The sequence below is a fragment of the Gracilinanus agilis genome, chromosome 3 (genome assembly GCF_016433145.1).
Source record: "Gracilinanus agilis isolate LMUSP501 chromosome 3, AgileGrace, whole genome shotgun sequence".
Lineage (NCBI taxonomy): Eukaryota > Metazoa > Chordata > Mammalia > Didelphimorphia > Didelphidae > Gracilinanus > Gracilinanus agilis.
The window spans coordinates 27,426,420-27,452,801 of record NC_058132.1 but is presented as its reverse complement, the minus strand read 5'-3'; the positions used below and the strand labels follow the sequence as shown (position 1 = coordinate 27,452,801).

The 26,382-nt window shown below is 51.8% G+C and overlaps 1 protein-coding gene across 2 annotated transcripts in view; it reads right to left on the bottom strand.

Moving 5' to 3' along the window:
* The window catches only part of RYR1 (ryanodine receptor 1), a 97,528-nt gene that overhangs the window by 20,942 nt on the left and 50,204 nt on the right, over positions 1-26,382 (bottom strand). The window contains exons 51-84 of one of the 2 annotated variants that reach the window (XM_044667388.1): positions 25,732-25,895; positions 25,528-25,606; positions 25,103-25,192; positions 24,014-24,157; positions 23,846-23,923; positions 23,592-23,667; positions 23,187-23,310; positions 22,960-23,075; positions 22,639-22,706; positions 22,398-22,519; positions 21,579-21,628; positions 21,304-21,364; positions 18,544-18,782; positions 17,285-17,366; positions 16,962-17,092; positions 15,699-16,028; positions 14,848-15,088; positions 11,437-11,524; positions 10,853-10,945; positions 9,027-9,041; positions 7,759-7,929; positions 6,846-6,905; positions 6,594-6,731; positions 6,145-6,257; positions 5,592-5,688; positions 5,376-5,482; positions 4,203-4,254; positions 3,942-4,010; positions 3,744-3,843; positions 2,930-3,009; positions 2,652-2,728; positions 2,438-2,511; positions 1,594-1,611; positions 655-735 (exon numbers count right to left, since the gene is read on the bottom strand). In XM_044667388.1, the coding sequence (XP_044523323.1) occupies positions 655-735; positions 1,594-1,611; positions 2,438-2,511; positions 2,652-2,728; positions 2,930-3,009; positions 3,744-3,843; positions 3,942-4,010; positions 4,203-4,254; positions 5,376-5,482; positions 5,592-5,688; positions 6,145-6,257; positions 6,594-6,731; positions 6,846-6,905; positions 7,759-7,929; positions 9,027-9,041; positions 10,853-10,945; positions 11,437-11,524; positions 14,848-15,088; positions 15,699-16,028; positions 16,962-17,092; positions 17,285-17,366; positions 18,544-18,782; positions 21,304-21,364; positions 21,579-21,628; positions 22,398-22,519; positions 22,639-22,706; positions 22,960-23,075; positions 23,187-23,310; positions 23,592-23,667; positions 23,846-23,923; positions 24,014-24,157; positions 25,103-25,192; positions 25,528-25,606; positions 25,732-25,895 (3,628 nt within the window). The remainder of the gene's footprint in view (positions 1-654; positions 736-1,593; positions 1,612-2,437; positions 2,512-2,651; positions 2,729-2,929; positions 3,010-3,743; positions 3,844-3,941; positions 4,011-4,202; positions 4,255-5,375; positions 5,483-5,591; positions 5,689-6,144; positions 6,258-6,593; positions 6,732-6,845; positions 6,906-7,758; positions 7,930-9,026; positions 9,042-10,852; positions 10,946-11,436; positions 11,525-14,847; positions 15,089-15,698; positions 16,029-16,961; positions 17,093-17,284; positions 17,367-18,543; positions 18,783-21,303; positions 21,365-21,578; positions 21,629-22,397; positions 22,520-22,638; positions 22,707-22,959; positions 23,076-23,186; positions 23,311-23,591; positions 23,668-23,845; positions 23,924-24,013; positions 24,158-25,102; positions 25,193-25,527; positions 25,607-25,731; positions 25,896-26,382) is intronic. The other variant, XM_044667389.1, reaches the window with a different exon arrangement.

Sequence of the window (26,382 nt, the reverse complement as noted above, 5' to 3'; positions counted from 1 at the left end):
CAGCATCAACTCAGTTCACTGTCACAACAGGCTTGGGAAGTGGGGACTATTATTGCTCTTATTCATATAAATATACTTCATATAAATTATATGCAAATATATTTTATGTAAACATTTTATATAAATAATATAAATATATTTATATAAATTACACATAAAATATTTCATTTAAATAACATATTTATATAATTTATAAATATATATAAAATATATTTTATGTAAATTAGAAATATAAAATATTTACACAAATATTTTATATAAATTAGAAATATAAATATTTACATAAATATATTTTTATAGATTATATAAAATATTCACATAAATATATTTATATAAATTATAAACATATATATTTATATAAATATATTTAATGTAAATTATATGTATATATATACATATATATTTATTTATTTATACAAATAAAGAGATTTGGAAGGGAAAGTGACTTGTGGATGGTCACATAACTAATAAGACCTGTCGCCGGGGCTCTCAGCTCTGACTCCCAGAGTACGGAGAGCTGGGAGGCCCAGGGCGTTTGTAAAATGACTTTTCCAGGGTCACTCGGGCCCTGCCAGCTCAGTGACCCTATGGGGTAGCAGGCCTGGGACTTGAATCTGGGTGGTGCTCCCCCTCCTCTTCCTCTCTCGTACAAACCATTGTTGTGGCCTTCGCACAGCAGCTGGAGGAAGCGGAAGAGATCCTGGGTGAACTCGTCGTCCGCCATCACTTTTTCTCCTGGGACAGAGAGGGAGGGCCTGCTGGGTCAGCGTGCCATGGGGCAGGGTCCCCCCGGGGAACAGGCATGCACAAAGCCCATGCACACAGCACACAGGACCGGGCGGGGGAGGAGGGGGCTGACGGCCGCTCATGCCTGGCTAGTCCCGCCATGACGTCGGTGGGACATCCCAGAGCTGTGACTTGGCGGAGTCAAAGTCTGGGAGCTCAGGGTCTCGGACGTGACGGGAGGGAGGATTTCGGGGGGCCGCGAGCTCGGGCTCCGGGGTGTCAGGAGGGCCGACCTGGCGGGGCTGAGGGGGCGGCCAGAGGGGGCCCAGGGAACCAGGGCCGGAGGGGACGGGCAGAGGCATCGCTGCGCAGCCGGGCTGAAGAAGGATGCGGATGGCGGCCAGTGGGACGGGGCGCCTGCCAGCCACAGCAGGCCACGGGAGGAAAAAGGACGGGGCCCAGGAAAAAGACGTCAGATTCTGGATGGGGCATTCAAAGCAGGCGCAAAGGGGCCCGATCCGAAGGGAAGGCCGGTGGCAGCCAGCCCAGACGGGAGAACCGAGTGACGGGAAGGAGAGGAGACCCGGCCGAGGGTCTGGAGCTCGGAGCAGTTGGGGCTCAGGGAGGGCAGCCCTGCCTGTCCTGGGCCAGCTGATCCAGAGACCCTGAAGTAAATAAAGACCCCTCTGCCCCCGGCCTGCCCCGGCACCCTGCCCTGGGCCCTGCCTCCTGGCCCATCCCTTCCCAGGCCCCCGTGGCTAGTCCCTGACGGCTATCCTCTGGTCCCTGGTCCCGGCCCGGGGTAGGCAGGAGGAGAAGGAGGGTTAGCAGAGCGGGGGGCACACAGGGCCGGGGCAGGGGAATTACCGTTCTGGCGATTGATGACTGAGGCAGCCGGACAGGATGGGAGGAGGGAAGAGATGGGGAGAGAGGGAGAGGCAGAAATGTGGAGAGAGAAGATACAGAAAGAGACGGACATGGAGACGGACGGAGAGAGGGACCGAGATGGGAGAGGACCAGAGCCACCGGGAGGGGAGGAACACGGGACGACAGCCACAGAGATGAAGAGATGGAGGCAGAGATAGAAACGGGCCAGGAGAGACAGAGACGGAAAGAGGAGGGCAGGAAGTCAGGGAGAGAGGACAGAGGAGAGCAGGGGGTGGTGGAGAGGTGACGGGGACAGGAGGAGACAGTGGTGTGGAGGAGGAGGCCATGAGGGGGGCAGGGGCAGGGAGAGAGGTGAGTACCACACATCACAACAGCAGCAAAGAGGAAACGGGATTAACGTGTATTAGGCCCATTAATGGGGGTGGGAAAACAGCAACCCAGATAGGGGAAAGGGAGGAGGGGGAGTCCCAGGGCGGGGGGGGGAACCCTTGGAAGGACAGGGAGAGAGACCCGGGAGAAGGGGTGCCCAGAGGAGTGAGGGCCTGTGGGGAGATGAAGTCCTAGGGAAGGGGGTTCCCCGGGATGAGGGGGTGTCCTTGTAGTTAGAGCCCCAGGAGAAGGGGTACCCAGAGGAGTGAGGGTCTATGGGGAGATGAAGTCCTAGGGAAGGGGGTTCCCCGGGATGAGGGGGTATCCTTGTAGTTAGAGCCCCAGGATGGGGGTGGGGAGGTTACTTAGGGGAAAGTGGCTCTAGGATTAGGGATAGGAAGGGGAGTCCCAAGGGGGAGGGGGGCCCAAGGAGAGGGATGAGGAGGGGGCTCACCAGTCCCTTCCTCGGTCACCATTCCAAGTCCCTCTGCTTTGTTCTGCCTCTCAAAGGCATTCAGATCAAGAACACTGGTTGGAGCCGGGGAGGTACAGAGAGGGCCCACGTGAGGCCCGGGCTTGGCCCCCAGGAGCCCCAGCTCCTTGTAGCTCTCTGTCTGTCTCTCCATCCCTCTGTCAATCCCCCCTTCCAGCCTCTGCTGCTGACAGACCTGCACGTCTGCATCAGGGCCTGGATGCTCTGGAAGAAGCCCACCTCCTTCTTGTCCTTTAGGTATTCTAGCATCTTCTGCAGGAGACAGAAAAGCAGGAGGAAGGGCCTCAAGCAGGCAGCCCGCGGAGTCCCAGACAAACGGGAAGGCCCTGCTGACAGCATCTGGTCCAGCCTGTCTCCTCTGTAAGATCCCTGGTGAGCAGCCCCCCACCCCCTGCCCTGAGGACCCCCCCGTGAGGGCCACCCTCCGCATGCCCATCCCCGGCCTCCTCATACCTGCTGGACCTCTATGTTGCCGCCATTGAGGATGGAGATGCCCAGCTTCAGGGTGGATGACACCATGGCTCCTGGCTCTCCTACCAGAAGGCAGCACCCCCTCAGTGCCCAGGCCACACTCTCCTGGGGCAGAGGAGAACTGGCAGGGGCAAGGCTGAGTGGAGCCAGAATGAATGGGGGCATGAAGGATTAAATGTGTGAGGAAAGAGGGAAGGAAAGAAGCATTAACATTTTTTTAAAATTAAAAAACAAATAAACCCTCATCTTCTGTCTTAGAATTGACACTAAGTATTGGTTTCAAGGCAGAAGAACAGTGGGGTGAAGTGACTTGCCCAGGGTCACACAGCTAGGCAGTATCTGAGGTCACATTAGAACCCAGGACCTCTAGACTCCAGACTCCAGGCCCCCCAGCTGCCCTTGAAAGAAGCATTTTAAAAGCACCTACTGTGTCACAGGCACTGTGCTAAATGTTTGGTAAATATTATTTCATTTAATGTTCAAAACTTGTGATATAGATGCTATTAGGATGCCCATCTTACAGGTGAGGAAATTGAGGCAGGCAGAGGTGAAATGACTTGCTCAGGGCCACACAGCGAGTATCTGTGGCTGGATTCAAATTCATGTTTTCCTGACTCCAGGCCAGCCCTCTCTCCACCATCCCACTTTTGCCTTGGGATCCCCAGTGGCTGCCAGAGGGCTGGCCCAAGGCCCTGTTGAGGCCCTGGTTCATGGACTGAGGAGGTCAGAGGTGAGTTCCCAAGACTTCAGGGTGCCAGGGCAGAGGGAAGAGGGGAGATCGGAGTGGCGAACGGACCTTTGCACGCACTGATCATCTGTAGCACCATCTCAGCAGCCCCTCGGTTGTGCAGCCTGGACTGCTGGTAGAGAAGTCTCTGCTTTTCCATCTCTTTCTCCTGGAGAAGGACAGACAGATGGACGGAGAGCGTCAGTGTCCCCTTCCCTGAGCTGCCTCCCGGGAGACCCTCCTCCGTCTGCCCCAGCTCCCACATACCTCGAAGGAGGCTTCCACCTCCTCCTCCGTAGGTTCTGAAGCCTCCTCTCCCTCCTCCAAGTGGCAGCTCTGGACAGGGCAGGAGTCAATGCGTGAGAAGGGGGAGACTGGCATCGTTGGGCGCAGGGGGTGGGGAGGGAGGTGAGGGACCCTCCTCTACTCTTCCCAAGGCCAGAGCAGGGGGGAGCTGCCCCGTGCCAGGCCGGAGGGGAAGAAGGGTCTGTCGGTCGAGCCAGGGAAGGGCATTCCTGGGCGGCTCACCTTGGCCATGATGTCGGCGTAGGCCATGTACAGGTAGTCCTCATCCAGTTTGCTGGAAAGGGATTGGGGGGACGGTCAGAGAGGGCAGCTCCCCAGGGGAAGAGGAGGAATGGAGGTACTTCCTAGTAGGAGAGGTCTCCCCGATAGATGGGGCAGATGTGCCAGGTTGCAATGTACCTGGGCTGAGTTGAGGGAGCATGAACACCGAGAAGCAAACACAGAATCTGTACAGAGTAAATACTGAGTAATTTGGGGGAAGGAAGGGCAATGGGCAGGGGGTGTTGGAAAGGGAGGCCTTATTATCCGAGTGAATCTTTTTTTTTTTTTTCATTTAAAATTTTTTAAACCTTTATCTTCTGTCTTAGATATTCATTCCATGGCACAAGAGTGGTAAGGGCAAGGCAACAGGGGTCAAGTGACTTACCCAGGGTCACCTAGCTAGGAAGTGTCTAAAGGCAGATTTTAACCCATTCCTCTTGTCTCTAGGCCTCACTCTCAATCCACAGAGCCACCTAGCTGCCGCATCTGGAGGGAATCTTAAAGAAGCTAATAGGACTCTAATAGGTGGACATGAAAAGAGAGTACATTCTAGGCATGCGGAACAGCCTAGGTAAAGGCCTGGAAATGGGAGGCTGTGTGAAGAACAGGCAAGTGGGCAATTTTGACTAGAACTTAAAATATAGGAGAGTGATGTTTAATAAACCAAGGAGGGTAGTCTCCTAAGGGCTTTGGAAGAAATTAAATGGAGCTCAGAGTAGGGTAAGGGGAAAGCGGACATTGGTGTTTGGGGGGGGTATTAGAGATAGCTCTAGAGCAGTGATGGGCAAACTACAGCCTGCCGGCCAGATGTGGCCCCCTGAAATGTTCTATCCAGCCACAAGACATTATTCCTGATCTGAGGAATACAACAAGTAGGATACAATACAATGAAACTTGGAAAGAGTTGCCTTAGAACCAGACTGACAGAGGAGCATTTCCTTGCCTTTGGCCCCTCTTTAAAAAGTTTGCCCATCACTGCCCTAGGGTATAGGAGAAGGGTGTTAGAGATGCCTCAGGGGCTTGGGGGGGATCTCTGGTATTTGGGGGCTGGGCTTCTCCAGGTAATCTAGCCGTCTCCCTAGGGTTCCCTATGGTTCTCCCTGGGCAACAGGAGAAAACTCCTTCGGGCCTCACCTCTTCTCCGTCAGGGCTGTTCGGCTAAAGTGCAATACCAGTTGGTGCAGAGGGTCTGGCTTCTTTTCCTCCTGTTCTTCTTCCTCTTCTTCCTCCTCCCCAGCTTTCTTTAGGGTGAGAGTAGGGACGGGCACATTGGGGAAGGGCTGCCAAATGACCGCCCCTACCTCGGTGGAGTTCTCCTCTCCCAGCCCTGCCCACTGGCCCCCGTCTCACCGAGAGGTCATCAATCATTCGGTCCTCAAAGCTGTGTTCCTCGGTCAGGATCCACGATGCTTTGTAGGACTCCAAGAACATGTTGCTTGCACGATGCCTGCAGGACAAGGCGGAAGGTGGGAGCGGGTGAGCGGAGTCCTAGAGAAGCTCCCCTCGTCCTGCTTCCAGCCTTTCTCCTGGAAACCCTCTAGCCATGCCAGCTTCTTTAGTCCGCCATCACTGCCCAGGCACGACCACCACCGCTCACACCTAGCCCATTTTGATGAGCCCTGTTCAATCCCTTGCCTTTGCCTCAGAATTCTAACCTCCTTTCTGCCCTTTGAACTTCCCTGTGCCTTCGTGGCTCTCATTTCCCATCACCTGGCTCCCCCAAACGGAAGAAAGCTCAGCTAGACGCTAAAATCGAGTAGCTCTGGTAGGAATTCGAAGTTAAGTTCATCGAACATCGGTTTAGGATTAGGAAACAGCCCATTCTTATCGGATTCCGATCCCTCGGCTCTCCTCGGGATTCTCCAACTTCCCCTCAACACCCTTCTCCCCAAGACCCTCTCACCGGGGCAGGTTGTACAGAGGCGTCATGCGGAAACAAGCCACAACCGCCCGACGACGCTGTTTGGAAAGAAGCTTGTGCCACACGGCTTTCTTGGACTTGTAGGGGTGCTCCGTCTGTAGGAAGAGTAGGTAAGGATCAGGGAGCTAACACTCCTAGGCTCACCATCTCCCCAGAATCCATGGGGCAGAGGAAAGAACACTGGACTAAGAATCGGGAGATCCAACCCTCTCCATGCCTCTATTTCCTCATCTACATATTGAAGGGCTTGGACTAGGAGACTTTGAGGTCCCTCCTAGGCATAAGTCTATTATCATATGAAATTCGTGCTCTCTCATCCTTTTTAGGCCCCCCTTTATTCAGGCCTATGTCCTTCGGGACCAAAGTTCTCCCTCCTTTGAGGTCTCACCCCTTCCCAGGAAAAAGTCTACCTCTGCAGAGCTCCCAACTACCTGCTCCAGGTGGAAAAGCACTGCCGATACTTCCTGAACCCGGCGAACAATCTTCTCGGGGTCATCAGCATCCTCTTCCCGGCCAGGTAGCCCCCGGTACAGGGCCATCTGCCAACGCAGCGATGGAGAACCTTCACTCTGGGAAAAAGAAGCAGTTATTCATGGAGTGTTTCTAAGGGATGGGTCTTGGCTCTAACCTGATGTGCTGTATCCACCCTCTGCCCACCTCCAGCTCCAGGACTGGGCTGATACCTTTCCCTGAAGGTGAAGGTTATTCTGCAAATATTCCCGAACTTCTTCATCTGTATCTTTCTGGAGACAAATATGGTTGGAGGGAGGCAAAGTCAAGCTGAAAGGCTCTTGGCTCCCTGACTCCCCCTAATATTTTCATAGGGACAAGGATCTAAGGGTATATATAGGAGAGCGGGAAGAGTCAAAGAATGGTCAGAAGAGGTCATTGAATAACACAGGAGTCAGAGCATGTTCAGAGGGGTCAGAGAATAGTCAGAGGAGTGACAGATGGGCCAGATATTGGCCAGAGAGCTCACTAAATGGTCAAAGAGGTCAAGTACTGGCTAGAAAGGTCAAAGAATGGTCAGAGATGGGTGAAATAAATGTCAGCGAGGTCAGAGGGATCAAAGGATGGTGTAGGGGTTAAATATTGGCTAAAAGGGTCAGAGTTTAATTAGATACTGGTCAGAGAGGACAGGGAATGGTCAGGGGGGTGAGAGATGTGTCGGACACTGTCCAAATGGGTCAGGGAATGGGAAAAAAGAGTTAGAGGCATCAGAGAATGGTCATAGGGGTCAAAGATTGGCCAATTACTAGCCAGGGAGGTGAGTAAATGGCTAGATCATTCAACCGATGGCTAGAGTGTCCAGGGAATGGTTGAAGCACCAGAGGGGTCAGGAAAAGATCAGACATCGGCCAGAGATCATTGAACGGTTAGAGAGGTCACTGATATGTCAGAGGGCAAGTGAATGGTCACGGAGGTCTGTGATGGGTCAGATACTGGCTAAAGGGGTCAAGGAATGGACAATGAGTCAGAGAGGTTAGAGAATGGCCAGAGGAGGTAGGTATAGGTCAGACACTGACCAGAAGGTTCAGTAAATGGTCACATGGGTCAGTGAATTGTGAGAAGGGTCAGAGAAAGAGGGGTGGGTACCAGAGCATAACGAGTCTTGGCCAATGCGATGAGGTCCTGGTCAGTGGGTGCACACATGTTCAGCCCAATAGGAAGCATCTTCTTGAGGGTAGCCACTATCAGAGAGGTCTGGACGGAATATCGATCCCCACGACGTTTCTTCTTCGTTCTCTCCTGATCAGAGCCTCCTGACTGCAGGCCGCACATATCTTAGAGACTGGGACCCCCAATCCTTCTCCCTCTAAGATCCTCTTCCAGGAGTCCTTTTCCCCAATCCTTCCACACCCTGGGTTCTCTTGGGTTTAGGGTTCCCCAAGAGGTCACAACTCCCTCACCAACCAGACCCAAGAAAGATCAAGCTGTCCAGCTGAGGCTTCCCAGACCATATCCCTAAGAATGACCCAAGTTCAGAGTCATGGAAGAGACAATGTTGATACATAGATAAGACATGCAGACCTAGGAGGACATGGAAAGACCAACGTGGACCAAAGGGCTATGTGAATATGGAGAAAAAGAGACCCAGAGAAAGAGATGGAGACAGAAAGATAGAAACGTGGCACATACAGAGGAAACAGATGCAGGGGATAGAGACATCTGGACATGTTCAAGATCACACATGAAGACACCAGCTCTGGCATGGAGCCTTTAGGCCCCCAGCATTGACCCCCATGCCTGCCCTTCTGTGGGGCAGCATGCACATGCCCCCCTCCCTTCCATTCTCCAGGTCCCAACAGCCACTCCTCTCCAACCCAGATGCTCTAGAGTAGCAAAGAGAATTTCTTTTTTTTTACAAAGTAAAAAAAAAAGGTCAAATTGCGAGAAGCTAGAGACTTGGGGAAGAGGAGTAAGGGATAGGGTTTTGGTGGTTGTGGCAGTGATGGTCGGGGGAAGCCGTAGGGGGAGAGAGGGCAGAAAAAGGAAGCCAAGTGAAGAATAGGTTCTTGGTAGGGGCATTTAGGGAAGCAAGGGAGGCTGGGAGAGGGATATTTGGAGAGAAAGTTGGGGCCAGGGGATTGGCAGCTAGAGGACAAAGGGATTGAGGGCCAGGAAGACTGAGGAGGGGGTGGGGTTTGGTGACAGGGGAGTCAGGAGATTGGGTGATGAGGGGCCAGGAGGTCCAAGCCTAGGTAAAGGTAGAGCTGGGAGAGGGAATGTGTTGGAAATAAGAAAGTCAGAGAAGATAGAAATCTAGGGGATAGAGACGTAATAGGAGCAGAGGGGATTGGGGCTGGGGGATTCAGCCATCCAGCCATGCTTTGAGACCCTTAGGGTGGGGGGGGAGTGCTGACCTGTCCATCTCCCGCCTGCTCCATCCGGGCAGAGACAGAGACAGAGATATGGTTACCCCTTGGAATTCCGATCCATGCCCTGCCCAGGCCCCCTCCTTAAAATAGTAGACTGGGGTTGGGAGGGGACAAAACCCCTTTGCTGGGGGCCGGGAGACTTGGGTGCTAGACTCACTTCTGTCCATAAGGGTAAAGTGTCCCTTCTCTCTGGACCTTTCTGGATCTTTCCTACTCTATAAAATGAGGCAGGGGAATAGCTTCAATTGTTTCTGAAGATCCCTTTCAGCCCTGACATTTTATGTCCTAAAGTCCCTCTCAGCTCTGACATCACTGTGGTAAAGGCTCCTCCCAGATCTGCCTTCACTCTAAGGCCTTTCTCAGCTCTAACTTTCTTCTCTCTAACTTCTCTCTCTTTTCTAATGTTCCACATTCTGTGGCTTTTTAGGTCCATCCACCCAACCCAACCACGTGGATGGTTCAAATCTGTCCAGAGAAGCCCTCTTGGTCAGATGATGGATTCATCTATGGCCTCTGTGCTGATAATTCCCAGATCTATTTATCCAGCTCTCATCTCTTTCTTGAACTCTAGTCTTGCACCACCAAACTTCTATGGAACCTCTGGAACTGGATGGCCCATCTAAAACTCAACATGCCCAAAACAATTCATTATCTTGCCTCCTCCACACGCTCTCTGAACTTTCCTATTATTGTTTTGTAAAAATGTTAGTTTTCTATCTTCATAAGGACTCTAAGACGGAAGGGAAAGGTCTAGGTAAACAGGGTTAAGGGGCTTGCCCAGGGTCATACAGTTAGGAAAGTGTCTGAGGCTAAATTTGAACATTGTACCTCCCCTCTCCATGCCTGGTACTCTATCTATTATGCCACCCAGCTATTCTCTTTCTTATTACTGTTGAGGCTTGAAACCTCAGTAGATCCTTGGTTCCTCACTCAACCCCCCACCCCCAGCATCTCTTGCATATATTCCCCCTTTCTTCGCTAACATAGCCACAACCCCAGTTTATGCCCTCATCATCTCTACCTGATAACCCTGCTTCAATTCTCTCCCTTTTCCTCCTCCAGCTGCTAAAGTAATTTCCCTAAAACAGTCTGATCATGTCATGTTCTCTTTCACTCAAGAAACTCCACTGGCTCCCTATTACCTCTGGGATCAAATATAAAATTTTCTTGTGAGCCCCTCACAACCTGGCTCCTTCATACCTTCCACTTTACCTCTTCACATACTCTTACCTACGATGTAGCTACGGTGGCCTTCTTGCTGATCGTCATGCAAGACTCCATCTCCCCACTCTATGACTCTGCCCTGGACATCCACTAGCCTAGAATACTCTATGTCCTCATTTTTGCCTCTTGGTTTCCTTGGCTTCCTTCAAGATCCCATCTTCTGTAGGAGGCCTCTCCTAGCCTCCCCTGCTGTTGCTGCCTTCCTGGAGTTTACACTGTATATATGTATGAAATTATTTGCATATCTCTGCTATTTAACTATGAGCTCCCTGAGGGGAGAGACCCTGCTTTTGCTTGTCTTTGATGTTCTTGCCTTTCTTGGCACAGTGCCTGGCACACAGTAGGTGCTTAACAAATATCCGTGGATTGATTTGACTGTATCCTTGGTGCTTAGCACAGGACTAGGCACATAGTAGGCACTTAATAAATGCCTGACTGGGAAGGGAACTGAGACAAGGGAAGGTGATGGGGAAAGAAGCTGAGGAGAGCTGGAGGGAGGGTGGGATGGGAAGGTCTGGGCTGGAGGGGAGGCTGGGAAGGGCAGGGAGAGGAAGTGACTGGCCCCCCTCCCATTCCCTTCTTCCTACCTTGGCCATCTTGCTCTTGCTATCTGCTGTCAGGAAGGACATGTTATTGATTTCATTCTGTACCACGAAGTTCTGTTCCTCTCTCTTGAAGTTCTGTGGGTGGGAAAGAAATTGGGCAGAGTGACCAAAGGTCTTCGAATCTCAGTGGCAGAAGCCTGTACAGAGAGCGACAGGGCTGGAAGGGTCCTTAGGGGTCAGCTAGCCTAACGCATTCCTTTTCAAGATTGAGAACCCAAGGGGTAGCTCAGTGGATTGAGAGTCAGGCCTAGAGACGGGAGGTCCTAGGTTCAAATCCGGCCTCAGACACGTCCCAGCTGTGTGACCCTGGGCAAGTCACCTGACCCCCTATTGCCCACCCTTACCACTCTTCCACCTAGGAGCCAATACACAGAAGTTAAGGGTTAAAAAAAAAAGATTGAGAACCCAAGAAGGAAACAGACTTGGTTAAGGTCACCTTGGGACAGTGAGGGAGCCAAGATTTGAACTCAGGACTTGTGATTCTACTCTACCACAGTTACTCCCCCTCTGGAGTTTCAGGACAGTGTCAAGGAGTGGGTAGGCTGGGGGATGGGGGACATGCTTACATGAGATTTTGACCAGTAGATGAAGATTTCTGCTATCATTCTGAAGAGTTCTTCTGCATCAGGATTGGGCTCCGTTAGCCAGTGGGCTCTGCAGGAGGGTGACGAGGCAGAGAATTAGAGGGGTGAGGAGAGGAGAGTGTGGAGGGAGAGGAGGTTGGACAAGAACAAAGGACTGATTCATTTGACAGACAGGGAAACTGAGGCCTGGGATGATAAGATAGCAGTCACCGGGGCGGTAAAGGACACCATCATTTTAAGGCATTTATTGAGAGAGGGGAGAGGAAGGGGGGAGAATCACGCCAGGTTGGCCTCCTGCTAAAAAAGCTGGTGTTACCTCCCTCCCTTCTTCACAGAGGTGGGGGACTCTAGGTGTGGAATAGCACATTAAACCGTCAGAAATAGTCGACATGTTGTTTAGTTTTACTGAACTACTTTTCCCTCCCTTTCTTTTACAATCTCCATTGCAGGGGATGGCTGCTGGGGGAGGAGGGGGAGGAGATATATTCGGGTAAAGAATGGAACATTTTAAAAAGATGTTAATGAAAAAAAAATTTTTTTAAATTAAAATAAAAAAGCTGAAGCCTAGCATTGGCCCTATTTTAAGTCAACAATAAATGAACGAATACACAAGTCATTCAAAGGCTCCTCAGGAAAGAATTCTTAGCATTCCATCCAAAGGCATTTTCCACACTGACTCATGCTTCAAAGCCTTTTTTGGGGGGGTTTGTCCATTGGGAGGGGCCCTCAGGAAGCAAGGAAATCACTTTTCTTAGATAAGGAAGGCCCCATCCTTCAGTCCTTTGAAACATGGAAGCCAGTGGATCTGTGATCACATCAGTGGAGCTACTCCCTCTAGTGGTGACTGAATATCATGACCATCCATGCCTTGCCGAGTGAGTGAGAGACTCTCTTCCATGCCCTAAGCAAGGTGCCCAATAGGCTGGGTGCCTAACGGATGCTCCCCTCTAGGTCTCTGGACTTCCTCATCACTCAAGAGCCCTCCGTGTTCTCTAATAATCCCCACTTCTCTTCCGGCTGTCGATCTCAGGCAGGATATCCTTTGCGAAGTTTGTCTCGGACAATTCTTTGCTGGGAACACGGTGCGACCTACTCACGCTCACCAGCTGTCTCTCCAGTACCCTTTGGGTGACCTGAAACGCTAATTCTCTGGAATGAATTGAGCCCAGCCTTTAGAATAGGCAAGTGATTAGAGGCTTGGGAATTTTAGCTGAGGTGGCCTTCTGCCTAGCTAAGAACTGGAAGGCTTTTGATTCTAAGAAAATGCCCAGCATGAGTTGGGAGGCTATTTTTACTTTGATTACCTTAACGTCCTGAGTTAGATGCCCGGCCACCCAGGCCGGCTATTTGATCTATGACTCACACGTGTACATAAATGCATCCTATTGGCTCGGTGGTGTAGGGGGAAGAGGTTTGGTGTCTGGGCGGGAAGGGCCATCAGGAGGAGGCAATGTTAAGTTAAGCGGTGATTTATAACAGTTAGAGTTCAGTCAGGGTGGTACCTGGCACTACCTACAAGGATTATTGGAAGTTTCGAGCTAGAAGGAGTCTTGCTGGAAGGGAGTACCTGGGCACCTGAGGTGAATCCTAATCTCCAGGCTCACATAAGCTATATTCTAGGCCACTGAAAAAAATGTCAGCTCTGGTTACTGAGCCACTGTCAATGATCCCTGGAAGGCTGTGGAAAATGGGAGCGATGCCATGGGGAGACAGGACAAGAAAGGGGACAGGGTGAAATGTACAGGGAGCTGGGCTTTGACTTCTGGGATATCTAGCACCTAGGGAAGAACAGCCACCAAGACTTCATTAAGAACAGGTCATACAGGGGGCAGCTGGGTAGCTCAGTGGATTGAGAGCCAGGCCTAGAGACGGAAGGTCCTAGGTTCAAATCCGGCCTCAGACCCTTCCCAGCTGTGTGACCCTGGGCAAGTCACTTGACCCCCTATTGCCCACCCTTACCACTCTTCCACCTATGAGCTAATACACAGAAGTTAAGGGTTTAAAAACAAAAAAACAAACAAACAAAAAAAAAGAACAGAGCATATCACTCCTCTACTCCATAATCTTCAGTGGCTCCCTATCACGTCCAGGACCAAATCCAAAATGTTTTGGTTGGCATTCAAAGCCCTCTGTGACCTAGCCTCCTCCTACCTTTCCAGACTTCTTACAACTAATTCTCAGATATGTCCTCTCTGATCCAGTGACATTGGCCTTCTGGCTGTTCCATGAACAAGACGCTCCATCTCTCTGCACCAGGCATTCCCCCAAGCCTGGAATGCTCTCCCTCTTCATCTCCACTGCCTGGTTTCCTTCCAGTTTCAGCTAAAACCCCAGGCTTCTATAGGAAGCCTTTCCCCATCCCTCTGTTCATTATCTCCAATTTATGCTGCATGTAGTAGTCTCTCTCATCGGACTGTAAACGCCTCGAGGGTAGGGACTGACCTTTGTCTTTCATTGTAGTCTCATGCTTACTTAGCACAGTGCCTGGCACACAGTTGTAGTCCTTTAGACATTGAGTCACATCAGACTCTTTCTGACCCCCTGGACTGTAGTATACCAATGCTGTCTGTCCATGGGGTTTACTTGGCAAAGACACTGGAGTGGTTTACCGTCTCCTCCTCAAGTCACTCCTGATTGCCTCAATTTCCTCAACTGCAAAATGGATATAATAGCACCTACCTCACCAAACTCTCGTGAAGATCAAATGAGACAATATTTGTAACGTGCTTAGCACAGTGTAGGTGCCATAGAAACGCTTATTCCTCTCCTGATTCTTATTAGAATTTCCCAATTCTTATTAGACACCAACCTCTTCCCCGTATACCACTGAGCCAAAAGGATGTATTTATGAACACATTCTTCAGTACAGAAATATGTATTGCACGAAAGCCCTGGTATAACTTCTATTATATTCAGATTATTTACTGCCTCGGGGAGGTGGGGGGAAGAGAGGGAGGAAAAGGATCTGAATGCTGAAATGTCAGAAAACAATTGCCAAAAATTGTTTCTACACGTAACTGAAAAAAAAAAGTAATTGATAAAAAAAAAAAAAAAAAGAATTTAAGTTCTTTCAGGGCAGGAACTCTCTTTTTACTTACAAAGAGCCTGACACAATAAATGCTTAATAAATGCTTCTTGCCTGTATGCCATCAACCTTGCCATCCACACAGGAAAGACCAAGTGGATGAAAGAGGCATATTGGCCAGGTGGGGACACACGGTTGTCTGAGAAGCCCATAGAATTAGTCCACCCACACGCATTTCTTATACAGGCACTACAGAAGGACAGTGAATGGGACCCAGAGTTGAAGAGGGAGCAAGATGCCTGGATGCCACCACGTGAGGGCGGAGCTGGAGGACGGGGGCGGGGCTTGAGGAAGGGGGCGGGGCTGACCGGTTGTTGTCCACGTAGCGGATGAGCAGGGGGTAGAGCGCGTAGAGGTCCCTGCAGAGCACCGAGAATTCATCCCGCACCAAGAGTTCTCCCTCCTCAGCCTCAGCCTTGGCCTCCAGACGCAGCTGTTCTTCTTCGGCCACCACCTTCCCGGCCCGTTTCCGCAGCCGGCCCACAGTGGGGATGAAATGAGACCGGAGCAATTCCGGCCGGGCGCGGCTCACGATGGGCTGGGCAAACACTGGGGGCACGCGGGGGGAACGGGGTGAGCACCCATCCCGGGGGGGGGCCTCCCACGCACGCACACGAGCTCGGCCCTAGCCTGCGGGAGCCCTCCCGCCACTTCGCGTCCCTTCTGGGATAAAGCTGGGGGAGGGGGCACCTCAGAGACCCCCCCCTTCCATCCCCCATTCCCCAGGGGCCCAGAGAAACGGATTTGCCTAAAGCCACACAGGTATTTAAGGGCCAGAACCAGAGAACCCTGCCGCCCATCACCAAACTCTCTTGGGGACCCCCTCTGTCTCCGACACTATTCTTTGGGGACTCCCAATTCTCACCCTCCAGCCTCTTGGGTAGATTCCTCCCCTGAGAGCCTTCAACCTCAGACTCCAGCTAGAAACAACCATCCCTGGGAAGCTGGAGTCCCGACTTCCCCTTCTGCCAAACTCTGGGCATCCCTGCTCCAAAATGTGGCTCCCCAGGGACTCTGCCCCCTCCTGAAGCCAGGAGGAAAACGGGGCCCACCTCTGCTCTCTAGGGATCCCGGGCACACCGAGAGCCCCCCATGGACTTGGCCTTTCTTCCCCCGCTCCCCCCCCCCATGCCCAAGCACTTTCTACCCGCTCACACACCTGCTAGACGCTTCATCCACGAGGCCTCGTCGATGCCCAGGTTGTTGACAATGATCCGGAGGATATTCCCCAGGAGGGAGTTGAGGTGGTCCGAGGTGACAGCCGTGCAGGGTGGGGGGCCCCCTGGGGGCTGGGAGGTGGGAACCTCAGGGCCCCGCTCCCACCATCGGGGCAGATAGTTACAAAGCATCGGCAGCGTGACCTCGATGACGTGGGGCATCTCCGTGTAGCGGGCGCCTGACTCGGCCAGGCCCCCGATCTCCGCCATCAGCTGCTTCAGGTCTGGGATATCTGGGCACATCTCCTCCACAGAGCTTGGGAGGCCCAGGACTGTGGAAGGATAGGAGACCAACTCAGGGGGCTCCCCAAGTCACAGACTGTCAAAAGGGACTTGGGGATCCTGAAAATACGACCTGCCTATCACGGTCCCTCAGGCTCAGCTTAAAACCTCCAGTGTCGGGGAGCTCTCTGCCTCCCAAGCTAACCCACTCCACTTTGGGACAACTTTAATAGGAATATTTTTGGGTATTTTAATTTTTTTTAACCCTTACCTTCCATCTTAGAATCAGTACTTAGAACCAAATGGGTTCCAAGGCAGAAGAGTGGTAAGGGCTAGGCAATAGGAGTTAAGTGACTTACCCAGGGTCACCCAGTTAGGAAGTGTCTGAGGCCACATTTGAACCCAGAACCTCCTATCTCTAGGCCTGATTCTCTATCCACTGAGCCACCCAGCTGCCTCCTTGATATCTTTTTTTTTTAATTAAAAAAATTTTTTTTAAACCCTTAACTTCTGTGTATTGGCTCCTAGATGGAAGAGTGCTAAGGGTGGGCAATGGGGGTCAAGTGACTTGCCCAGGGCCACACAGCTGGGAAGTGTCTGAGGCCAGATTTGAACCCAGGACCTCCTGTCCTGACTCTCAATCCACTGAGCCACCTAACTGCCTCCTTGATATCTTAATGGATGACGAGCTCACTCAAATCCCCAGAATTAAGGGTATCCACGGGCAACCCAGACGGATGCTTCTGGAATCATCACTTCCTCCACGTCTAATGCAGCTCCTCCAAAGTAGCCGATTCCCAAACCTACCCCATGAGCCGCTGCCCTGATCCTATCAAGTCTCGAAGTTAGTAGTGTTCCCCTCCTCACTCAGGGGACTCTAAATCCCCTTCTTCCCGGAGCGATTCCCACCCCCAATCTGGGATTTTCTAAAGGCCGCCTCCCCCTTGTATAGCTAGAACTTGGAGGTGCTCCCCAAAACTCACTAGCACGTTCCCTGGGAGACTTGGTGGTATAGACGGAGCAGACATTGAATTCATTCAGCTGAGGCTCGAGGAAGGCAACTGGCATGGCAGCTGCCAGACGGGCAAGGCATTCTCCAAGGGCCGGACGCAGCCTGGGGGGTGAGGCTAAGGTCAGATTCCCGGGTCCTTGGCCCCTCTCCACCCATGAGGCTCCCCACTTCCCCTTCCATGAAACCTTCCGCCCTTCTCCTCCAAAGTGCTCCCAAGTCCTGCCCCCACGTCACCCCTTTCTCTAGGGACCCCTCCCTCCCCCACCTTCTGTGCCCTTCCCAGGCCCTCCTTACTTCTCCACGTAGGAATTCTTGGTGGTTCCCAGAGAGTAGATACTGCAAAGCGTGCGGTAACAGGAGACCTGGACGTCATCCACTGTGTGGGAAGGCCAAAGGTCAGAGAGCCCCCCGGCTTCCTTTCCTTCCCATCGAATCCTTTGAGAACAGTTGGACCTCTGAACTGGACTTTAGGGACTTAAAGGCACTGGGGAGCATGGCCTACAGGCCAGGAGAAAGAGTCTGAGGACCAGAGTTCAAGTCCTCCTCTGGGCCTCATCATCCCCCTCGAAAATGAGGGGAGTAGTGTGATGATACAACAGCAAGAACATTGCTGGAGTCAGAGGAACTGAGTTCAAAACCTACCACTGTCAGGGGCAGCTGGGTAGCTCAGTGGATTGAGAGCCAGGCCTAGAGACAGGAGGTCCTAGGTTCAAACCCGGCCTCAGACACTTCCCAGCTGTGTGACCCTGGGCAAGTCACTTGACCCCCATTGCCTACCCTTACCAATCTTTCACCTATAAGTCAATACACAGAAGTTAAGGGTTTAAAATTAAAAAAAAGAAAAACTCAAAACCTACCACTGTCATTTGCTTACTGCTTATGGGTTCCTACTCTCTTGCCCCTAGGATCCTTATCTGTAAAATGAGGGGGCTGGGTTAAATGGCCGTGTGGGGCTCTTCCCACTCAAAATCTCATGATTTTATGATTATCGACTCCAAACTCCCCTCATTTTAAAAATAGGGAAACTGAGTCCCAGTAAAAGGAAGAGGCCTGTAAGTTAGATAACAAACCAAGGATCATAGGATCATAGATTTAGTGTTATAAGGGACCCATGAGGCCATGGGACCCAGCTCTGGAGCTAGAAGGGACCCCTCCCCCTCTTTTATAAATAGGGAACATGAGGCTCATGAGGTTAAGTGACTTGCCCAAGATCACCTAGATAGGAAGTGGTAGATTCAGGATTTGAACCCAGGGCCTTTGGCTCTGTAGTCAGTGCTCTTTTGTACCATATTACCATTAGCAGTCAGAATCCAGGTCTCTCTTCTCTTCTCCTTCCTTGGAATGCTCTTCTCTAATTCCCAGCCCTCCCCATCGTGTAGGGCTCCACCGCCTGCCTAGTGTGAGCCCCATCCTCAGCCCCTGCTCAGAGAATCCCTGGCTAGGGTTTGGCAGTGGGGGGGGGGTCTTCTGTTCCCAGCCTGCCCCTCTCCTCCAGGGAGGGCCCAGAACTGCTCCACTCAACCCCCCAGGGGCCCTCCTGGGGCTCCCCTTACAGATGACATCATCTCCAAACTGGTGCTGGGCGATGTGCTGGAAGAGGGTGGTGAGGACGGGGAGGAGGGCCACGGTGGTGTAGGTGAGGTTCTGGCCGACACCCTTGACCTGGGTCCGGGCTTGGGACACCTTGCCCAGTCGCAGGTTCTCCACCATCTTTTCAATGTCCTCCGAAGCACTCTCAAAGAATGATCGGAGGCCAGCCTTCACGATCTCGGGGCCCGACTTCATCACGGTCCTGGGGGAACATGGAAGGGCTCAGGGGAGATGGAGAAAGACCCAGGGGCCCCAGGGGGAACTTAGAGACCATTGAGTCCAACCCCCCATTTTACAGATGAGGAAACCAAGGCAAGTGGACGTGAAAAGACTTGCCCACAGCCACCCAGCTAATAATAAGTAAGATTTGAACTCAGGTTCCCCTGCCTCCAAACCCAGAACCCTAACTAACCGCTGTGCCACCTCCTGGCCTCAGTCGGCTAGTTCAAAGGCTCTCAAAGTGTGATCCAGACTCTTTCAGGGAGTCCTCAAAGTCAACAATTTCCATAACAATACTCTGATGTCATTTGCTTATTAAAATTCCTCCTTCTGCTGACTGGATGAGGCTGAGTTTTCTTCAGATGAGATAATATTTGCAAAGCACTCAGTCAGCCTGCCAGGCCTCTTCCAATATCCTCCCTCTTCAGAGACTTCAACTAAAGCAACCCATTGCACAGATTGACTGCTGAAGCCAATATGAGGATCCAGCTGTCTTCCATGAAGGGCAAAGCTTTGAAATCCCGTTACTTTAAATCCTGTTCCTGGGGAGCCCCTTGCGTTGATGCCTCTTCCCTTTCAAATCTCTTTAAAGAGATTTGCAATAAGATATAAAATGATCCCATTCTTCTCAAAAATAGATTTCTTTGTTTCCACAAAAAATTTTTTTGTGAAAAAACCTCCCAATATTATTTATGTCATCATACATTGGATTGTTATTGTTATTTTCAAATGAATGAATAAACGCATATTTTAAAAATCTACCCCAGAGGCAGCCGAGTGGCTCAGTGGATGGAGAGCCAGCCTCAGAGATGGGAGGTTCTGTGTTCAAATGTGACCTCAGACACTTCCTAGCTGCGTGACTGTGGGCAAGTCACTTGACTCCCCCTTGTGTAGCCCTTATTGCTCTTCAGACTTGGAACCGATACACAGTATTGATTCTAAGACAGAAGTGAAAGTATGATTTGCCATTTCCTTCTCCAATTCATTTTACAGATGAGGAAACAGAGGCAAACGAGGTGAATCGGCTTGCGCAGGGTCACACAGCTAGGAAGTATGTAAGGCTAGATTTGAACTCAGGTCTCGTTAACTCCAGGCCTGACACTCTTCACTGCACCACCGAGCTGCCCTTTCTTTTGACTCTATTACATCCCAATTCTCATGAAAAGACCCCGAGGTCTGAGCAGGCTGCTGGCTTAGCAGGAAGAAAAAGCAGGAAACCGCCACCAGGCTAACGTGATCTGAGGCCCCTTCGAGAGGGGATTCGTGTCCAGAACACAGGAAGCAGTGGTCCTTTGGGACGTGGCCTTGGCCAGGCCACATCTGCAGGGCAGTACGCAGCCCACTCGGTCTGGTGCATTTTAGCAAGGCTGTTTCATACTTTGGAAAGAGGCCAGAGGCAGCAGCCAGGATGCTGAGAGGAATCTCAACCTCACCATATAAGGATTGCTCGAAGGAACTTGGGACGTTTGGCCTGAAGTAGGAAAGACTTGGTTAGGATGTGTGTGTGTGTGTGTGTGTGTGTGTGTGTGTGTGTGTGTGTGTGTGTGTGTGTGAGTGTCTGAGAATGTGTGTGTGAGTGTTTGAGAGTATGTGTGAGAGTGTGTGTGTGAGTATGTGAATGTGTGTGAGAGTGTGTATGTGTGAGTGAGTGTGTCTATGTGTGTGAGAGTGTGTGTGTGAGAGTGTGTATGAGTATATGTGAGTGTGTGTGTGTGAGAGTGTGTGTGTGAGTGTCTGAGAATGTGTGTGTGAGTGTTTGAGAGTATGTGTGTGAGTGTGTGTGTGTGAGTATGTGAATGTGTGTGAGAGTGTGTATATGTGTGAGTGTGTCTATGTGTGAGTGAGTGTGTGTGTGTGAGAGTGTGTATGAGTATATGTGAGTGTGTGAGAGAGAGTGTGTCTATGTGTGTGTGTGTGAGTGTCTGAGAATGTGTGTGTGTCTATGTGTGTGAGTGTGTGAGAGTATGTGAATGTATGTGTATGTGTGTGAGTGTGTGTATGTGGGTGAGAGTGTGAGTGTGTCTATGTGTGTGTGAGAGAGTGTGTGAGTGAGTGTGTCTATGTGTGAGTGAGTGTGTCTGTATGTGAATGTGTGTGAGAGTGTGTCTGTGTGTGTGTGCCTATGTGTGTGTGTGTGTGTGTGAGAGAGTGTGTGCGTGAACAGAATAAGCCTCTTTACGTGTGTGGAGGCCAGTGACAGACAAGAAGGAGGAGCTCTCTCGTGTATGCCCCGCTCTGATCAGGAGCCGCCAGGAGAGGCTCCAAGGAGATGGCTTTAGGCCTGAGGTTGGGGCGGACTTCCCGACGGCGAGGGGGGCAGAAGCTGGACGGCGGCTTGTCTGGGACTCTGCAGAAGGGCTCCCTGGGCAGGGTTGGACAGGATCACTTCGGAGGGAGTGCTGGCCGATGGGCAGAGGGATGGAGGGACGCTGGGCTGGCTTGGAGAGGGTCTCTGTGGGCCATTGCTGGGGTGGGGAGGGGGTGTCCAGGTCGGGAGGTCTCACCTGGCATCTAGTGACCGGGCCAGGATGTGTAAGCAGTTGACGACAGCTGGAGCATCCGTCCCTAGAGGGGAGAGGAAGCAGGATGGGGAGGCCGTAGCTCTCTTGCCCACCCCAACACCGACGCCCCCACACATACCTCCCCGGTCCTCCATCCCCAAGTGGAACATGGGCCCCGGTGGGGGGTGGGGGGATGAGAGGATGACAGGAGCTTGGTTAGGGAGCGAGGACGGAAGGCTTATGGTGGGAAGGAAGGTGCCGAAGGGAGGAATTCTTACCAAAGAGAGAGACTCGGTGCCGGACCAGAGCGGCGAGTTTACAGAACAGGCTAGAGAAAGGGATAGAGTGAAACGGGGGACAGAGGAATGGAGGGACAGGAATGAGGGCATACGGGGATGGAGGGAGAGTGGGAGAAAGGAGGGAAATGGGGTGGGGGGTCAGGAAGAGAAGGAAGATTGGGAGAAGGACACGGAGTAAGGGACAAGATAGAAGGGATGAGATATAGGAGGAGGATGGAAGGAGAGAAGGGATAAGGGGAGAGAGAAGATGAGGAGTATGCAAGACAGGGCAGAGGAAAGTAGGAGATAAAGGGAATCAGAGAGATGGAAGGGACGAGGGAGTAAAGGGGTAGAAAGATGAAAGACAAAAGGGTGGAGGAGGAGGGACAAGAGGATGAGAAGATGGAGACACAGAGAGAAAGAGGGAGGGGAAGAGAAAGAGACAGAAAAAGAGGAGAGGATGGTTTGGGGAAGGGGATATGGGATGGGAGACAAACGCAGAGAGGGACAGGAAATGAAGGGACAGAAGGATAAGTGGAGGGGGTGTGGAGAGAAGAAGGGGTTAACTCCTGGCACTCGGGACACGAAGAGTTGCTCCCTCAAAGGCTGAGAGGTTGGTCCCTCAAAGAAACCCAGAAGGGCCAGATGGGTCTCGGGGCCCCTTAGGAATACCCAAAGCCAGGGACTGGAGAGGAAGTCAGGGCATCCTGGGATGCAGGAGATAGGGTGTGGGGCCAGGATTTTTCTTCAGGAGTGTGAGGCTAGGAGGTGGCCAGGCTGAGGGATCAGGGTTACGGGGCACCCACCACCACCACATACCTGGTGATCATCTCCTTCTCCTTGTTAGAGGCATGGCCGCCACTGCCTAGGACCTTGGCTGGTGTGGATAGGAAGTAGAGGCAGTGATTGTTGAAATACTGGTTGATGAGAGGCAGTAGGATCTGGTGGAGAGAGGAGAAAGAAAAGTGAGAAGGAAGGAGCCCGGACAGAACTCCAGATCTAGCCCCAACTGTTTGTCCCCTTCCTTAATTCTAGACCTGGTCGAGCCCCGACCACCTACCTTGGCAAAGAACTTTATCTCTTGCTCATGGGGAGACTTCTCTACCCGTCCACTGCTCACCACAGCCTCTGTAGGGGGAGGGGGAGGTTTTAGGAGGTGGGAAAGAAGAGGGAAATTGGGCAGTCTCTGAGAGGAAGTTCTTGAGGAGATCTTTGGGTGGACAGTGATCTTTGGGATCTGGGTATATGGAGATTTCTCAGGGACATAGAAGGTTCTAGAGGCCAGTTCTCCACCCGACCTCCTCCTTCTCCTTCTCTCTCTCTCTATTTCTCTCTGTGTAGATGCCTTGGGAAAAAGAAAATTGCAAGGCAGGGGTCTCACCCAGGTGAGCAATAAATTCCTGTGAGATATCCATCCATCGGAGTAGCTGCTGGAGGAACCCAAAAGCAAATCTCTTCTCAATGGAAGATGTGTCCAGCTCCATGTCCTTCAACCCCCTGGAAGGTCAGAGCAGAGTAGGGCAAAGGTCAGCGAGGGTCTCCTCCAGCCTCTCTTCTCCCTAGGCTGTCCACCTGGTCCCCCCCCACCTCCCAACCTTAAGCACGCACCGAGTCACTGCATAGCCATTCATCTGTAGAAACTTGAGCAGTTCCTGGGCCTTCTCTCGGTCTCGAGCCTTCTCCTTGGCGGTCAGTGTGTCATAAGGGACCAAGAGAGGGTGGGTACCTCCACCTGTGGGGTGATGGTGCTCAGCCCAAAGACATGGAGCAGAAAGGACTGGGGAGAGGAGAGCTGAGGGGGGCTTAGGTTTGGGCAACCCCTGGTGTTGGTGGTCACCAGAGCTGGATGAGGAGGACCAGTAGGTGTCCCTCCTATCTAGGGGTAATCTGGGGTGAGTAGGACTAGCCCAGGGAGTGTGGGGGTCCCCAGGATTGGAGATTCTCAAGCTGGAGGCTCTGGGGATTCCCAAAATAGGGACGAGTGGGGGAAGGAGCCCCAGAGTTGGGCCTCACCCTTGGCCTCTAATTCCTGCTTCTTCTTCCTCCCCCATGTATTATGGTAGTTCTCAGCCAGTTGTTCAGCCATGGCCTAGAGGAAGATGGGATGGGGAAGCTTCAGTTTCAGAAACTGCCCAGGCAGGTCCTGACTTCAAAGGCATAGGCCTGGCCCCACCTTGTCTCCCCCCTTACAGTCAGAGGTCACAGAGGGAGGAGAGGTGCAGCCAGAATCAGATGGGAGTATTGGGAAGGGACTTCAGATGCCTCACCTGCAGTTCCCGGGACAGGGTGACACAGCTGAGGTCTGGAGGCTGGGGATTATACCCCTCTCTGGGGTCATAGGTGGCCTGAAAAAGGAAGAGGGGACACTCAGGAGCAGGGAAGGATGGGTTAGTGATTTCTAGGGTCCCCCTTTCCCAGCTCTCTTCTTCCCATACCGGGGCATTCTGGGAGATCTTGCGGGTCTTGGTCTTCTTCTCTCCCTTTTCTTCCTCACCCTCACGGGCTTTTTCCACAGTCCACTCCCAGGCAATCATAGCCTTCAGTGACTCCTTGATAGGCCACCGGTAAATCTCCTTGTCCTGGTGTAGGGTGGGGGTTAAAGAGGAAGAAGGCACGTAATCAATAGACTAAGATAGGGACTACCTGGTGGTGGGAGAGGGAGATCCATAGGCATAAGGATACAACAAAGGCAAGTTGGTTGGTTTTCTCAAATAGCAAGAAGAAATGGGTGAGCGAAGAACCCAACGGAGGGGCTTAGAAAGAACAGATCCAGCTCCTTGACCATTCCAGGAGTCTCCTGGGAGAAGATCTGAGTGTGAGGACAGTCTATACCTTAACCATTAATTGTAAATCAGGGTCAAGGTAGTAGAAAGAATATTGAAATTGGTACAAGAGGACCTGGATCTGAACCTTCACCCTTCTACTACCTATATGACCGTAGGTAAATGATTTCGCTTTCCTCTGCCTCGATTTTCTCCTTTTTAAAAGGTGGGGAGAGGGATTGGATTAGATGATCTCCAAATTCCCTTCCATCTCTAAATTTATGATCCTCTGGTTTCTGCCTTCTCCTCCCCAGTCTGTTATTCCTACCATTAGCCTTCCACTTGCATTCCTGTCCTTATGAATAGTAGAGAACCCTGGAAACCATAGAAAAACAGAGACATGCTGTTCTCAGACCAGAGGAGACCTGGGAATGACAGGCCTTTGGTCAGAGACTGCAGGTATCTGGAGCTAGAATGGAGAAAGCTGGTTTCTTGGGAACCTGGGACAAGTGAAATAGAGGATTTGAGGACCCAGTCTTGGGAGTGGTAGTTCCCAGTCATGTTCTATGGGCAAAGGACCACTCCAGGGAGATGCCCCAAAATAGGGGGTGAGGTTTGGAGGTTTGAGTTCATGCTTGGCATTATTGGGAGAGAGGTGTCCGAATATGGGAATTAGAATTATCCTTAAGAGGAGTAAACAGGAGTCAGGGTCAAGGCCAGGCCTGGGGTCCAAGCCGAAGATGGGGGTAGGGAGTTAGGCACCTTTTCTGAGAAGGTCTTGTAGGGCCGAAGCATGTGGTGGGTCTTCAGCTCTTCATCTATGTTTTCCCCAAATGACCAGTTGTTCTGAATCTATAGGTGGAGAACAAACGTCACCCCTACCCCATCCACCGGAAGGCATGACACTGAAGACTAGAGGGCAGGGGCTCAGGAGGGGGCTTGAGGGAGAGATCAGGGAGCACACTGGAGGGGAAAGTCGTTTGGATGGACGTCTCCGAGAGATCTTTGATTTCTTCCCCTGTGTTTGGGGCCCCAGGAGAGAAGGAGTCTGGGACGGGAAGACCTGAAGGAGCCCCTGAAAGTCAGATCCGAGGGGCCCCAGAGAGGGGATGTGAAGGAAGTGCTTGGGGGAGAGTGTAGGAACATCTGGGGGCTTCTCGTGGCTGGAGAAAACCTGGTGCCAGTACCTTGTCGAATGCCCACTTCTCGTGTGTGTATTCTGCAAATTTGTTGATAAAGGAGTCGAGTTTCTCAGGTATGATCACACTGAGGGTGAGAAGGCAATGCTAAATGGGCTGGGACTTGGAGGGGGGTTCCCAGAGCTATGCCCCCAAACTCCCAGGCCTGGTCCTCCCCTCTTCCTCCTCCTCCTCCTCCTCATGGGGTCTCACTTGAGTGTCTCCACGGGCCGGGGGTCAAAGTTGCCCTCTGCATCCACAGTGGCTTTTTTCTCTGCCTTGGAGGAGTAGGAGGCATCGACATAGTCTGGGGGCAGGGCCCCCGCGATGGCACACAGACATGGCATGGCCATGCGGTAGAGTTCAGCGTCGTATTTCTGGAAGGGTCCAAGGAGTCACTAGAAGGCTGGAGCCCCAAGTCTGCCCGATGCCTTCCTCCCCCAAACAGGGAAGGGGAAGCCTGAGCCCATACCTCCCTGAGACGTCCTCCTCCCTACAGCCAGGATCCCTGAGCTCCCAGGATTCCTTCCCCCATGCATGCCCACACCCAGAAACCCAGAATGACATTCTCCCACAGGCCTTCTCTTCTGCTAAACTTTGGGAGCTAACAGAAGCACACTTCGGAGGCTAACACCGAGGTGATTGGGCCTGGCAGCTTCAAATCCCCACACCCAACAGTCCTGAAGATGCCATTCCCTGAATGTTCAAACTTCCAAGATGGTCAAATATATATATATATATATTTTTTTTTTCTCTCTCTTCTCTGGCCCCCCCCCCCGGTGACCCCAAATCCAAGGAGACTGAACCGTCGGACGTTCCCAATATGCATCCCAATTCCCTCCCTTCTCCCCTGAACTCCCCTGA